The 13862-nt window shown below is 37.1% G+C and overlaps 1 protein-coding gene across 1 annotated transcript in view; it reads left to right on the top strand.

The window, feature by feature from the left end:
- Positions 1-10709, top strand: part of LOC120412725 (serine-rich adhesin for platelets) — a 192680-nt gene extending 181971 nt beyond the window's left edge. Inside the window, exons 6-8 of the mRNA XM_039573312.2 lie at positions 1721-1803; positions 6509-6630; positions 6691-10709. Coding sequence (XP_039429246.1) covers positions 1721-1803; positions 6509-6630; positions 6691-6954 — 469 coding nt within the window. The 3' untranslated portion in view covers positions 6955-10709. The remainder of the gene's footprint in view (positions 1-1720; positions 1804-6508; positions 6631-6690) is intronic.
- Positions 10710-13862: the final 3153 nt, after the last annotated feature.

Below are 13862 nucleotides of genomic sequence, written 5' to 3'. Positions count from 1 at the left end.
GGGTCGAAACTGTCCGGGTGATGATTACATTGTATTTGTTATCGTCCTATTTCATCCTTGAGAAGAGAAACAGAGCAGGGAAGGTCCTCCCAACTCCAGTGGCGATTCCATCAAACCACTCGGTTTTTACTATCTCCTTAATTCCATCTAGGAATACTAACCGGAGGTCTGATTGACATGATCCAACTTTAACACAGTTGAAAAAACTAAGGGAGAAAATATTTGAAAAAATGTTTAAATTTTCTGAACTTTTATCAATTTTAACAAATATGCTATTAAACTTAGAACGCAAGTAAAAAAAAAAAAATCAGGGTGTTAATTAAGTCATCCCCTATTCCCGTCCCGTCCCGTCCCTGGTTTTTTTCTGGTTTGCTCGTCAAAGTTGGTTTTACGATCGTCGTCGTCGTCGGAAAAGTCCCTGTCTAGGGCCATCAAGTTGGAAGATTTGTCGATATGCGATTGCCGGGCTGTAGATTGCTATGCACAGAAATGGCGCTATGTCATCATCCTCTCTTTTTGCGTTGTTGCAGCACTGCTGTAGTTTGTTAAAGTGCCGATGCAGATTCGATGTGCTCGTCCTGATAAAACAGTCTCTTTTCGACAGTTTCGGAGCAGATAATAGCGGATTGACTCTTGAAAGTTTGATGAAAAAGTCGGAAAATGACTTCCAACGTGCGGACTGTGTGATTTTGTGACGAAAAGCTGTGAAAAAAAAACTAGTAAATTCAAGTGAAAATAGTGAACCATAAAAACTTGTGCCATAAAAAATACCAAAACGCAGCCACATTATGGTAAACTCGACGGTCACGACGCCGTCGCAGTCGCACGGCGGCGCCCTGTACTACGTGGTGGAGGTACCCCGCGATGAGTACCTTAAGCAGTGCGCAGCCCAGGCGCAGGCCGCAGCCAGTGCGGGCGGCTATCCGAATCCGGCGTACGCGGCACAGTACGCAGCCCACCACCAGCAGTTTCAGAACGTGCAGAAGACGACGATACTGGCGAGGTTGAATAGGTATTTTTTTTAAAGGGATGGGAAGTTGCAGTCAATGACAGTTGAGCGACTGTCAAAGGTGCTGTCAAAATATGGCTGCGTGCTCTGAATTACATGACTATTTTTCTTCTGCCTAACAAAATTGAGTTTCGAACCCGAAACCAAGCTTTCAACATTCATTTTTATGTACTGTCGTCTGATCCAATTACAGTCTAGTCAATATCCTTTCTCTGCAGCATTCAATTATACTTTGCTTCCTTATCGGAATCAGTAGATCTCGGTTCCAGTTTGTGTTCACACCTTCCGTGCCACAGACAAGTAGATCTGTACTCTTTACTTCAGGTTTAAATTGTAAAAAAAATGTAAAAGTGAGGTTTTAGTACATTTTTAACAGATTTAAGTTACAAAGTGTACTGAATACTTTTATTTAACAACAAATTTACTGTTCACAGCTTATTGAAAATAGCAATGCTATCTTGCAAGTCCGTCTCCTTCTTGGAATTTAATTTCCGGATTTCCTCTCACCCCGTAGATTTCCCTTACTTCCTTCACTGACTTCTAGCGAAAAAGGGGTGGAAAACTTGGAATCGCTCATATTTACTCTTCTTTCTGAAAAAAGGTGTTACTTCGAGATTGTCCCTTCATACCATTACCGCTGAATGCTGAATAACTTACATTCTGCATATTAATCAACAACACACTAAAATCTGCTTTCCTTCTATTTTACAGCACCGAATCCGGCTGGGACAACCCGTTCCGACCCGGGGGTGACCTCTCGCGGGAAGCGGACGAAATCGTTAATCTCATCAAAGGTGAGTTAAAAACCTGGCATCAAATTTGATTTATTTTCAAATTTTTTACTTTACATTGCAAAGTTGCACAGTAGAAAATTGTTTAAATTATGAAGCTGTAATTTTGGAAGGTTGAATATTACCTCTTTCATGATGTAATTTTACATCAATTTGTAATGAAAAAGTGACATTACATCAGAAAAGAGATAGAATAACACATTTTTAGAGGTAAAATTATACATTTTTTCTGACATGAAAAATTTACCCCTTCCCAGTTGTAATATTGTCATGCCTTTTTTGCTGTGTGCAGAGAAGAATAAACCTTAAACAATACTAAAAATTTGATTGGTTTTTATCGAGTTGACAAACTTAAAAAGAACAAAAGGTGCTTTTTTTGGTAATTTCTCACCTGGCTGAATGAATTTGGTTTTCCGTTTAATATAAAATAAACCTATTTAATATATTTTGGGGAGTGTGGGGTAATTTGGACACCCTAAATAAAATTGCTCTGCCACGGGCTGTATGGATATTTTAAGGGAGTGTGGATGACACCAGAGGATAATAGAGACCATATTTTATGGAAAACTGTCATTGTTTTCGATAAATTTGGATGAAACCCCCATTTTTATCGCAAAAATTAAAAGGTGTCCAATTTACCCCCACATTTTTGTGTGGGGGTATTATGAACACCCCTATGGGGTAATTTGGACATGCCTTGTGGAGTAATATGGACACCTTTTTTGGGGTAATTTGGACACATGTTGAAGAATAAGTTTAACATTTGATTTTTTGAGCATGTTTTATATCCTTTAACCTGGTTTTGTAATTGCTCTATATTTTTAAGTGTTTTTTTGCTCACAATATTTTATCATCATTTCAAAGTTTAAATAAAGATTTTGTAATTGAACTATAATTCAATAGGAAGATAACAAATAGTTCAGTGTAGTATGCATAATTTAATCATTCACTATGAAATGTTTTAAACATTGATTCTGGATTAGGCACAAGTATAGTTTTTAATGATTAAGGTATCGTTGAGATTTATCGAAACCAATCTTTATATAGAACTAATTAACCTTAAAACTTTATATTTTTTTAATTTTACATTCCATAGCCCTTTAAATTTGAATATTATTGTAAACCAGCATATAGAAATTAGAAATGTCAAAGAAATTAATTAAAAACCATCAACATTAATTAAAAAATAGGGGTTACGTGAAAGTTCTTATTGCTCACATTCCTTTTTGAGTGTTTCGACATTTTAAATCCCTCCCTCTAAAAGCAATCCCCTTAAACAAAAATTGTCCACTTTGTTGCCATATAATCCCTACAAATCCTTATTTCCCAACCCTCAAAAATTAGAACTTAAGGCAGTACCAACTGGCCTATGGAAACTTTTACATATTATACCAAAACTACTTAACCTATTCCAACTTTTTTGGTTTTTCCATACTCGTAGGCCATTATTAGTACTAGCCTTATCACTTAAATTGTCGTTTTCACTTTATATCCGAAGAAAATGTGATTTTTAAAGTGGTGTCCAAATTACCCCCTACTGTTATTTTTTTTCAATTTGATTCGAGAGTGACTAGTAGAAGGCGATTAATTCGAAAATTATATTTTTTGAATTTTCAATCAAAATAGGCGTCATTGAATACATGAACATGTTTATAGAATTACCTTTTTTTTAGAAAAAAGGTCCAATAAACAAAATTTTCTTGCTTGTTGGATGTTTTTCCGACCCGCATAACTCAGGGTTGAAAACACCCAAAAAGATAAAAAAAAATGTTTATTGGAAATTAAAAACAATAACTGCAGTGTTTTATCCTATATCGAATAAGTTTAAGAGCAATTTCTCTACCCTTTCGCAAGTTTTTCGTGATTTCATATTTTTATATTTAGATGAAACTTGTAAAAATCCTCTTTTGGATCATCAAATTCTCCATCCGAATTTGGGGATGTTCATGTCCTTTCAATAAGCTTGAAAATCTGTACCAACTCCCTTCTGATTTGATGTCTTCGGCAAAATTGTAGCTTATGATCAGGACTAAATATTCCGAAAATAAAATACCCGGCAAAATGTCGAGTTGTGTAATGGTTTCAATATTTCTTCAGCTAGAAAAAATAAAATAAAATAATGTAATATTACCTCATGGTTTGGCAATTTTTTTAAAAGTTTTGAAAAACATTCAACAATAATTTAAAAAAAAAACGTTGCTTAATCCACCCTTAGGTGGTTGTTGCCTTCCTCATATTTAGAGGGTAATGCTATCCAAAATAGTTACACAAGGGCGGACCTTTCAGTGTTCTATCAACTTGATTCATTATTCATACCATCAGATTGGGTAGTCAGATCTTCATAATTCAGGGCACTTATGTGATTGTCAGATCTGCAATCTACTGAACTCGTTGGAAAGGTCTTTTGATCACCTATCCAACGACAGGGCGCATGAGAGATCCGGACAACGTTTTCATCAAAATATATGAGATCAGGTCTCTAAAAAGTTCATAAAAAACACTTAAGTGCGCATAAATTTTGAAAGGGTTGTCAGATCTTCAATCTTTTGAACTCTTTTTAAAGGTCTTTCAAATACCTTTCTAAAAATGTATAACATGACCGGGTTTCTTACAAAAACCACCCTTTTTACAATCTTCCGGACTTTTGTTAGAATCGTTTTTTTAGCATAACTTTTGGAGTACTTTACTAAACTTTATAATTTTCAAGCGACTTATAAGACCCCAAGACGGATCGAATGAGACCAATACGGTCCAAATCGGTTCAGCCAGTGCCGAGATAATCCAGTGCAACTTTTTTTGATCAACATCCCACCACACACATAGACATTTCCTCAGAATTTGATTCTGAGTCGATAAGTATACATGAAGGTGGGTCTAAGAGGTCAAATTAAGAATTTCGTTTTCCGAGTGATTTTATAGCCTTTTCTCAGTAAGGTGAGGAAGGCAAAACAGTTAAGGTGAAACGATAGCGCCATATTGACACCAAGACATGTTCTGTATGTTGTAGATGATAAACATAAAGAAAGCAAGCAATCTGTTGAATTCAGAAATTGAGTTGAACAGAAGTTGTCTAAGAATTTGCGTTCCGTTTCACCTTAAAATTAGTTTTTGGAAATCATAGACAAGTCTTATTAATTTGGATTTTTGGGTCATATTTGACCCATCAGGCCTGAAATGGTTGAATTATTTTCAAGCGTTTGTATTTTTTAAGGCTTTCGATAAATAACATTAAAAAAATGCTTGACCAATTTGTCCGTCTCATTGCTTACGAAATTTCGACATTGTTTGTGATAGGTGACAGAATACTCCAATTGGGTACCAAAGCCCTTTGTAAATTTTTATGTACAACGGTAGAAAACTCGATTAAAAACCATTTCTGATCCATTTTTTTTTTCATTTTAATGCAAAAAAATGTTTTGAAAAGACAACATTTTTCGATGCATCGATTTTCTGTCAAGAAGGACCGCGAGGTTAATTTATCAAAATTGATTTAAAAATCCATTTTAAACTCTTTGTGGTCGTACAAAGGGTCATTGTACTCAGAAAAATAAGCTTTATCGCTGTAGACAATAAAATCAGCAATCTAAGCTTCATTTTAGGACCCAATTGTCTTCACCACAACAACGACGACAACCTGATTTTGACATTGTACTTTCGATCGTGTCACACACAAACGACACAGTGATTGACCTCCCTCTAGAAATACATTCTCTCAGAGAACGGTTTAACATTCTACCGAGATTCCAGTCATCTCTCCTATGATCGCATTCAAATAACACCAGGAAGAGAGAGACGAAAATGAGAGAAAGAGCACGTTGTCTCGTTCGGGCGGCTGCTTGAGAGGTGCTCATTTTTCGTTCGTTTCGTCTTCGTGTTTACGTTCACTGACCGCCGCCAAGCACTGACGGTCATGATAGGCGCTGTGTGTGAGCGATCAATTTTGGTTTTCGGAAATGATCACTGACAGAAAGTTCTATGAAACATCGAGCATTTCCATTCGGTGACGGATCCCTTTTCAAGCATTGAGTTTATCGTATACTATAGCTCAAAAGTTGTGACTTTTATCGAAAAATGAAAAAAAATATCAGTGTGACTTTACAAAGAAGGACCGAGCCACGTAGCCCAGTGGTAACGCTTCCGCCTCGTAAGCGGTAGATCGGGGTTCAAATCCCGGCCTGGACCAACACAACTGGTGATCTTTTCCCTTCTGGAATCGATTGCTTAGTAAAGGGAAGGTAGTGTATCGTCACAAACTGGACCTTATCACGACACCTTAGGGAGGCGACCTATGAAATGTTAACATTAACCTTAACATGTTAACATTAAGTTGAGAAAGAAACTGCCACTGAATCCGCTTTGTAAATGCCGGCCCCGATACTCTTCAAGGGTGTTCCCCTCAGGAACTGGGAAAGATTTACTTTTTATTTTACTTTTACAAAAAAGTGAAATAAAAAATATCAGTTTTTTTGTGCGCAATTTGCGCTTCGTCAAAACCAGTTGTCGAACAGATGTTGACATTTCAACCCCAACGTCCAGAAATGTTTTGTTATTTTACTGATTGTATATGAAAAAAAAACACAATAAACCAGAAGCCAGATCTTTTTCCGGACAATCTTCAAGCTCCGTGCTTCCAAACCTGCCAAACTACAACGGACACACTGATGAGAGTTCACTCCCTAACTTCATGCGTTTTATTTTTCGGTTCCAGGTGGCAAACCAATCACACCGACCGGCGACCAGAGCCTGCTGAACGGTAGCGCACCAAAGGACAGCAGCCCGACGGAAAACGGTGGCAGCACGGTAGTGGACGGCGTTGCGACAAAGTTAGAGGTTAGATTTGGTCTGATGTCTCTCTTTTTCCAGTTAATGAGATTTTTTTTTGTATTTTAGTCGACGCAACTCCAAAGCCAGCAGCAGCAGCCGAACGGTACGAAATCTCCTCAGAAGGGCGGCCCGGACGCGGCCACCACGACGACGGCTGCGTCACCACAGAAAAACGGGTCCACTCCGTCGGCTGCGGCGGCGGCGGCAGCAAGTCAAAGTCCGGCCCAGACCCAAGTCAGCAACCAGGTGATACCGGGGCCCCAGTCCGCCTCGCACGTGGTCATCGACGAGAAGAAGAAGAAAAAGTGCGCCTGCTGCGTAATACAGTAAGAAGGAAAGTGGCTTTCGGAAGTGCAAGAGAGGATATTTTGAGGGTTAGGGATCGTGAGCGAAAGTGGAAAGTTTTTTTTCTTTGCTATAATATTATTTTGTTTGGGAGAACTTTCAACCAGATTAATTGTTTTTTTGTGTAGGGCTTTCCGAGGGGCTTTCGCGTAAGTCGCGGAACTGTCGGATTTTGTTTTTGTTCGTTTTCTTTTTACAATTATCAACTTGATTTTTACACACATTCGCATTAGCTACTGACAGGATGAAAAGAGAAAGAGAGCAAAGGTATATCATTATTTTATACTTTTTCCGGGGTGCGAACGTGTGTGTCTGTGTATCTAAATTATTTTACCTAGAGTGGCGTGTGTGCGACTGAATGATTGTGGAAAAAGGAAAGGGTGCGAATTTGCTAAAGATTATGTATCCGTGTAATCTGTAAAACCTATGTAACGATTAATTGTAATTTAGGACAAATAATGCTTCGAGTGTGTTGGCTGGCCGCTCGCCGGTTGGTCAACCCAGAAAAAAACAACAATGTTTTATATGTAGGATTTTAAATAATAACGGACTCAGTTTCTTTATGATTATTTATGTAAAACACTCTATGCAGATAACAACAAACAAACAGCAAAACAAAAGCGCGAAATATATGTACTATTCTAGGGTTGCGTTTTGGGTTCGAAGGGGGGAAAGAGACCGAAAGAGGAGGGAAAGTGTTGCATTCTTGGTGAGTTTTGATGATAATTTGCAGAAAATTTTCGTTGAAAACAAGGTGTAAAATTTGCACAGTGTTTGGTTCGATGCGCAGCTGTCAAACAAGCTTCCACAAATGGCTGCGTGCTGCAAAATTTGTCGAAAAGATCGATGTCTTGTGATGACTAGTAGAAATTTGCAATTATTAAAACAGCTTCAACAAACTGGAAATTGCTGATTTTCATTTATATTGTGTGTTCATTTGACTCAGTGTTGTTTACATTTTTCGACTCTCCCCGCAAACGTCAAACCATACAAAATTGTTGCCGGGTCTTTTTCGACAGAGATCCGGAAAAAGATACGGCAGCAATTTGTATTGATTTGACATTTGCTGAGGGGGGCGAAAAGTTTGTTGATGTCACTGCTAGCAAAAAACAAACAATTTCCTTACACGCTTATAAGAAATTACCGTCAACTGTGGTGAATTGGGACACATGGGGCGAATTGGGACCACAGTTTTAACCATGTTAGAGCACAATATTTTGATTGTTCTGATTGGTTTCGGGTAGAACAGACTCAGACCAACAAAATGTTTACATTCATTTCCAAATTTAAGCATGAGCATGAGCATGAGCATGGTTGACTGCCAATGAGCTGCTACTCCGTTATTGACAGATCAGCTGAAGTTAAACAATGAATCAAAAATGATCAGTGGGAGCCAACCATCCGTTCACTGTTTAACCCCTGAAGACCCCGACTTTATTAGTCAATACCGGCGCCCTCCCAAGAAGCCTGCAGTTCAACAAAGGGGAGGAATGTTAGTCCGATAGTTGAAGTTGCAGACTCATCAAGCACATAGTTTTTCGCTATATACTTGTTGATACCGCTTGAGACCGTTGAATCCACAGCATCTCCTTCAAGCATCACGTGATTTTTTTTTTATTGGGTTAGTAGGATAAGGTATTGGCTTTTCGATGCCTCCCGAGCTACGATGCTATGGGGAGGACTTTCATAACAAACCCGTCGGCGAGCCTTCCGAGCAACGATGCTATGGGAAGGTCTTTCTAATTAGCACACCAAAACACTCGCGCACAGGTATTTAAATACTGAATAAATGTAATTTTTCATCACGATTACCCAGACGACATTGATGATAAAGGAAGGACTTTTCTACAGTCATTTACAGTAATACTTAAACTTATTTTAATGCAACAATTCACACGACGTCGTGCCTCCCGATCAACGATGATGTAGGAAGGACTTGAGCAAGCCAATCAGGATGAAACACGAAATAAAATTCTTTTCTTTTCACACACAATGCCACATAATTGACCGCGCGTCACCACCCAACTCTTTACATTCATTTCCAAATTTAAAACCTTTAAGTACTCCTAAAACTACTGTCCCCATTCAGCCAGCAGTCCCGATTCACCCCAGATGACGGTAATCATGTTGGAGTCAAATCTGAAATGGGATTGGAAAGTTTTCGTTTCACTAAATATTATGTTAATTTAATTGAAATTTGGTGTGAATTTCATTTAAATTTCAGAAAACTTCGCTAGAATTTTGAATTAAATTCAAACAGATTGAGTTAAATTTACCCAAATGTGTTACCAGTCAGAATGGAATTGAATATAAATTGTGTTTACTAAGCACTGTCAAAAATAGACTTTGAAAGTGGCTGCGTTCTGAACACTGTGTCCAATGCAGAGATGGAATTATCTCTGCGAAATTCTCTCACTCGTGAAAGTGAGAGGAGGTGAAACACGATAAAGAAAATTTTGTTTACGAATTTCACTGCTAACACCACTTAAATTTCCCTTTGTGGAGCTGGATTTGGAGCTAATGAGATGCGAAAGATCGTGATCGTGAACATGACGGCGCCAAAATGTCATTTGCGTCACAGAACAGAGCCAGTTGTGGCTGCGTACTTGCTAATAACTCGTTGTTTGTCAAATTCAACAACAACATTCAATTTTGTTTGAAAAATGAAACAGAAAATAAAAGGACTGGAAAGGTGAAAAACGAACCTCTTTGTATATTTGTTTATTTTTAAACTAAATTGTACGCAAACAGCAATTACAATAATTTATGCGACCAAAATTATCGCCACCACGGATCAAAACAAACCATACACGCATATTAGTTGTTGACAAGTTGTAGAAAATGAAAAAGCTGTGTAAAAGAGGTCTATTTTAGCGGAAAGTAAACTGTCATCATCACTTACTCTCATGTGTATTTAGAAAACGGGATCTGAGAAATCTAGTGCTAGACGACAGGGGTTAGTCGACAAATGGAATAATATCTAACCTTTTTTTTAAACTGTGTATATTAGTTTTTAAAAATTTGACGAGTTGAACCGTGCTAAAAAGTTGCTGAAAAATGAGTGAATTTTTCCTGTTTTGAACTCAATTTTGAGTAACAACTCAGGCGACTGAAAGCTACTCAATTTTCAGCAGCTTGTCTTTTGTTCTCCACATCTTGCGCGTTTGCGTCTGTCAAGTGACTTCTTTTTGAATGAGTTTTAACAGGATGGCACTGTGTAATCTGGAAATGCGAGGCGATAAAGGCAGTAGGCGCTGAACCGAGAGGCAGAACAATTTAGCAAAACCTACTACTCTAAGAGCAAACGTAACACACACACACAAACACACTAAACCAGAACCACGTGATTGTTAGTTGAAGTATAACAAAAACAAGTAAATAACATTGTCGAAATAGTTAAATCAGAACATCAGCATGCTTTATGTGCTATCGATATGAGATAAATCTATTGAAAAAAAAACAAAACCAGAACAACTTTGTAAAACAGTTCCACGCGCGACTGCACGCCACTCTCAAATTTGACAGATTTTACTAGCTAAATACTACAAACAGGAGGAATCATCAAACAAAAAAACCTGCAAAATACGGATTAACAGAAAAAAATAAGTTCTCTCGATATATGAAAACTCACACAACACACACTGCGAAAAGTAAAAGTAAAGAAATTTAAAACGAAATAATATTTAGAGAAAACAAAACAAGTAATATTAAAATTACACAAACACACACAGAAAAAATAACACTTCATAAAGGACGAGTTGAACAACAAGCAAAACAAAACGGAAGCCAGAGTCAAAAGTCATCATTGCGCACTACCCCGCGAACAACATCCGGCAAAAATGGGGACTCTATCGAGGAAAAGGAAAGCAAACAGAAGTTGGTGAGAATTCATTACAAAAAAAGAACCCTATTTAAGAGCAAATATAAGATCATATTTATTAACAAAAAAAAAACTGGAAAATAAACGTATATATTTTCGTACTAAACAAAGCAGAATCGAGATATTAAAACGGATCGAACGATATAAACAAAACGCAGAAAGATTGGAATATGTACAGTTGAGAATGAAGCAAACACTAGATCCCAGTGGAAAATGGAAACACGCGTGTGTGACAGCTGTCAGACCGAGACGTCGAGACAGTGAACGCACCAATTCAAACCGAATCATGACGACAGCAAATAAACAAAAAAAGCATACACAGAAAGTGAAAGCGAACGCATGCAAAAATGGGTAAGGGAAGTAGCGAGTGACGGAAACCTAAAGAAAACACGTTAAAGAGAGAGAAAAAAAAAAACAAAAAAGTAATCTAAAAAATGATATAAAGAAATCTGATGGAAATAAATCAAATAAAAAATTTAATCGAATTGTTTGTGTTTTATCTAATTTGCTGTTGTAGTTGTGAAAGCAAAGTGGGAATGGACTTTGGCTCACGCCGAAAAATGTTTTGTAGAATCAGCCTGTACGAGGTTTGAATCAACAAAAATTTTGTTGAATATAATCAACAACAAAAATGCGTTGAAATCAACCGGACCCTAAGGGACCATCCATAAACCATGTGGACACTTTTTTGGGAATCAGTTATACCCCCCCCCCCCCCTTCGTGGACAATTGTCCTTACAAAAAAAACTTTTTTGTGTGGATCGTGGACAATCGCGATATCCCCCCCCCCCCTAAAGTGTCCACGTGGTTTATGGATGGTCCCTAAGATGACAGTTTACGTGAATTGCGCGTTTTCACCGAAAGATGGTAATCGTGCTGATCAATAATTACTACCTGGTGTTCTGTATGATGAATTATTTATATATTTTTATACGATTTTGAGATAAGCAATACCTTGAACAATCTTTTTTTTGTTTAACCCTCTACTGCCCAAATTGTTTTTACGAAAAATTTTATATTTCCCGTGTTCAGAAGGTCATTTTGAGCAAAATTTTTTTAAATTTTTTGCTTGTTTTTCACATTTTTTGCTAAAAAATGGCATCATCATCATTTAAATTGTACAAAAATGCGTAGAGGCATAGTCTGGGACACTACAAAAATTACTGCATACTTTTTTTACTTAAAATATAGGAAATGTTAGTAAAAAGCACAGCCAATGTCCCCTAAAAAAATTATTTTTTTAAACATTGGCAAAGCATAAAACAAGTAAAACTTCCAACCCATTAAATTTTCTGAATTTTCAAGAGTTAAACTTTCCAATGCTTTTTAAAAGTCAAAAATTGGTTGAAAAATTGATTTTTGGCAATTTTTCAAATCGAAGCCCGTCTAAAGGCGGGGTTGGGTTGTAGAGGGTTAAGAATTATTTATTGGGTAATTTTTAGTGCACTGTTTTTCCTGATCTCAGTGTCATTAAACCATGTTTAGTAAAATTTTAACTTTTAATATTTATTTGCAAATGCTACAGTGTTTTTACAATACAATGTTATAATTTTTATATTATTTTCATATTTCTCCTAATTTCTTCTTTTATTTAAAGCGAGAACAAATCTGGAGTTTTTTTTAAAAGGTCCAATAAACCAATACTCCTGACTCAAGGCGGTTTCAAAAACACCCAAAAAGCAAAAACTGAAAATTTGGTTTATTGGACCTTTTCAAAAAAAAACTCCAGAAATGTAGAGCTGGCTGTAGTAGATGAAATAATTCTCATGGGTTGCCATGTGCGGTAGCGAAATAGTGCCATTCAGCAAAAACTCCAAAATCTCGCTTACGGCCTGAAAGATTGATTTTTCAATTCTGGTACATTTAATTTCGAAAACAAAACCATATATGTACTTCTGATACATGTGGACAGCAGCTGTATAGTATTCCAATATTTCTAAATGATTGACAAACAAAAAAAAACAAAAACAAGAAATCAACACAACTAAATTTGATCTTCATCAGATCATAAATCAGATTAATCTTTGTGATTTTCTGTGCAATTTTCTGCTAGCTCTGTGTGAATTCCATTCTGCCCTGTATTGCGTGTCGTTGTGGCACACAAATTCACCGTATACTATTTTTGTAATTTAAGATTATACAGCAGTTTCCTACAGTGGTGTACATTCAATTTTTGCCTAATTTACTAATGATTATTTGGGATGATTTTTTTTTTCAATAAATAACCAGGTAGCAGTTATTGATCAGCGCGCCCGAGTGCTTCTAGCAGATGCGGCGAATAAAGCTAATTTAGGTTATCTCAAATACCTAAAACTTTAAAATTCGATATCTCTGGAACGAAACATATTTCTTTCTGTCGATAAGTGATTCTTATGTAAAATTGTTCGGGGAATACGATGGTCAAATTCAAAAAAATAAATAGGGCTGTTTTGAGATACGGCCATTTAAAGTATTCAATTGCGCAATATAGGTAGACAACACATCTTAATCGAAATTTTGATCACAAAAATGGATTCTACGTCCGATTTCCTTCAAAATTGAGTCTAAGACCGACTCTCTAAGATTTGCGGCTCCTGAGTTTTCGTCGTTTGCAGATAGGGGTTTCGCTCAAAAATCGCCAAACAGACGATTTTTTTGGGAGGGTACAAAAATTGAGGTGGTGGTCCGATTTGGATGAAATTCGGGATTTTTGCATGTTTTGATAGTCTCAATAGCTCTGCCAAATTTGAGCAGAATCGGAAATGGTAATTTTCAAATTTGCATTTTTTCTTGCACACTTCAGGTGGAATGACCCATATTTGGGCTCATTCTGACCACGGGAACAGGTAAGCAAGAACGCACGATCCTTTAAAAAATATTGTTTCTAGGTAGCCCATCCCCTGAAAGCCCACAAAAAAAGTCATTTTTGTTACATCCTATTAGGTTTTACAGCGTGACGTCACGAGCGCACACGCACACACATTTTTACTGAGACACACGTGCAAAAAATGTAAACAGTGCAGCCAAGCTGTCA

The sequence above is a fragment of the Culex pipiens genome, chromosome 1 (assembly GCF_016801865.2).
Source record: "Culex pipiens pallens isolate TS chromosome 1, TS_CPP_V2, whole genome shotgun sequence".
NCBI lineage: Eukaryota > Metazoa > Arthropoda > Insecta > Diptera > Culicidae > Culex > Culex pipiens.
Note: the sequence above shows the minus strand (reverse complement) of the source record. Positions and strands in the feature narration are given on the sequence as shown.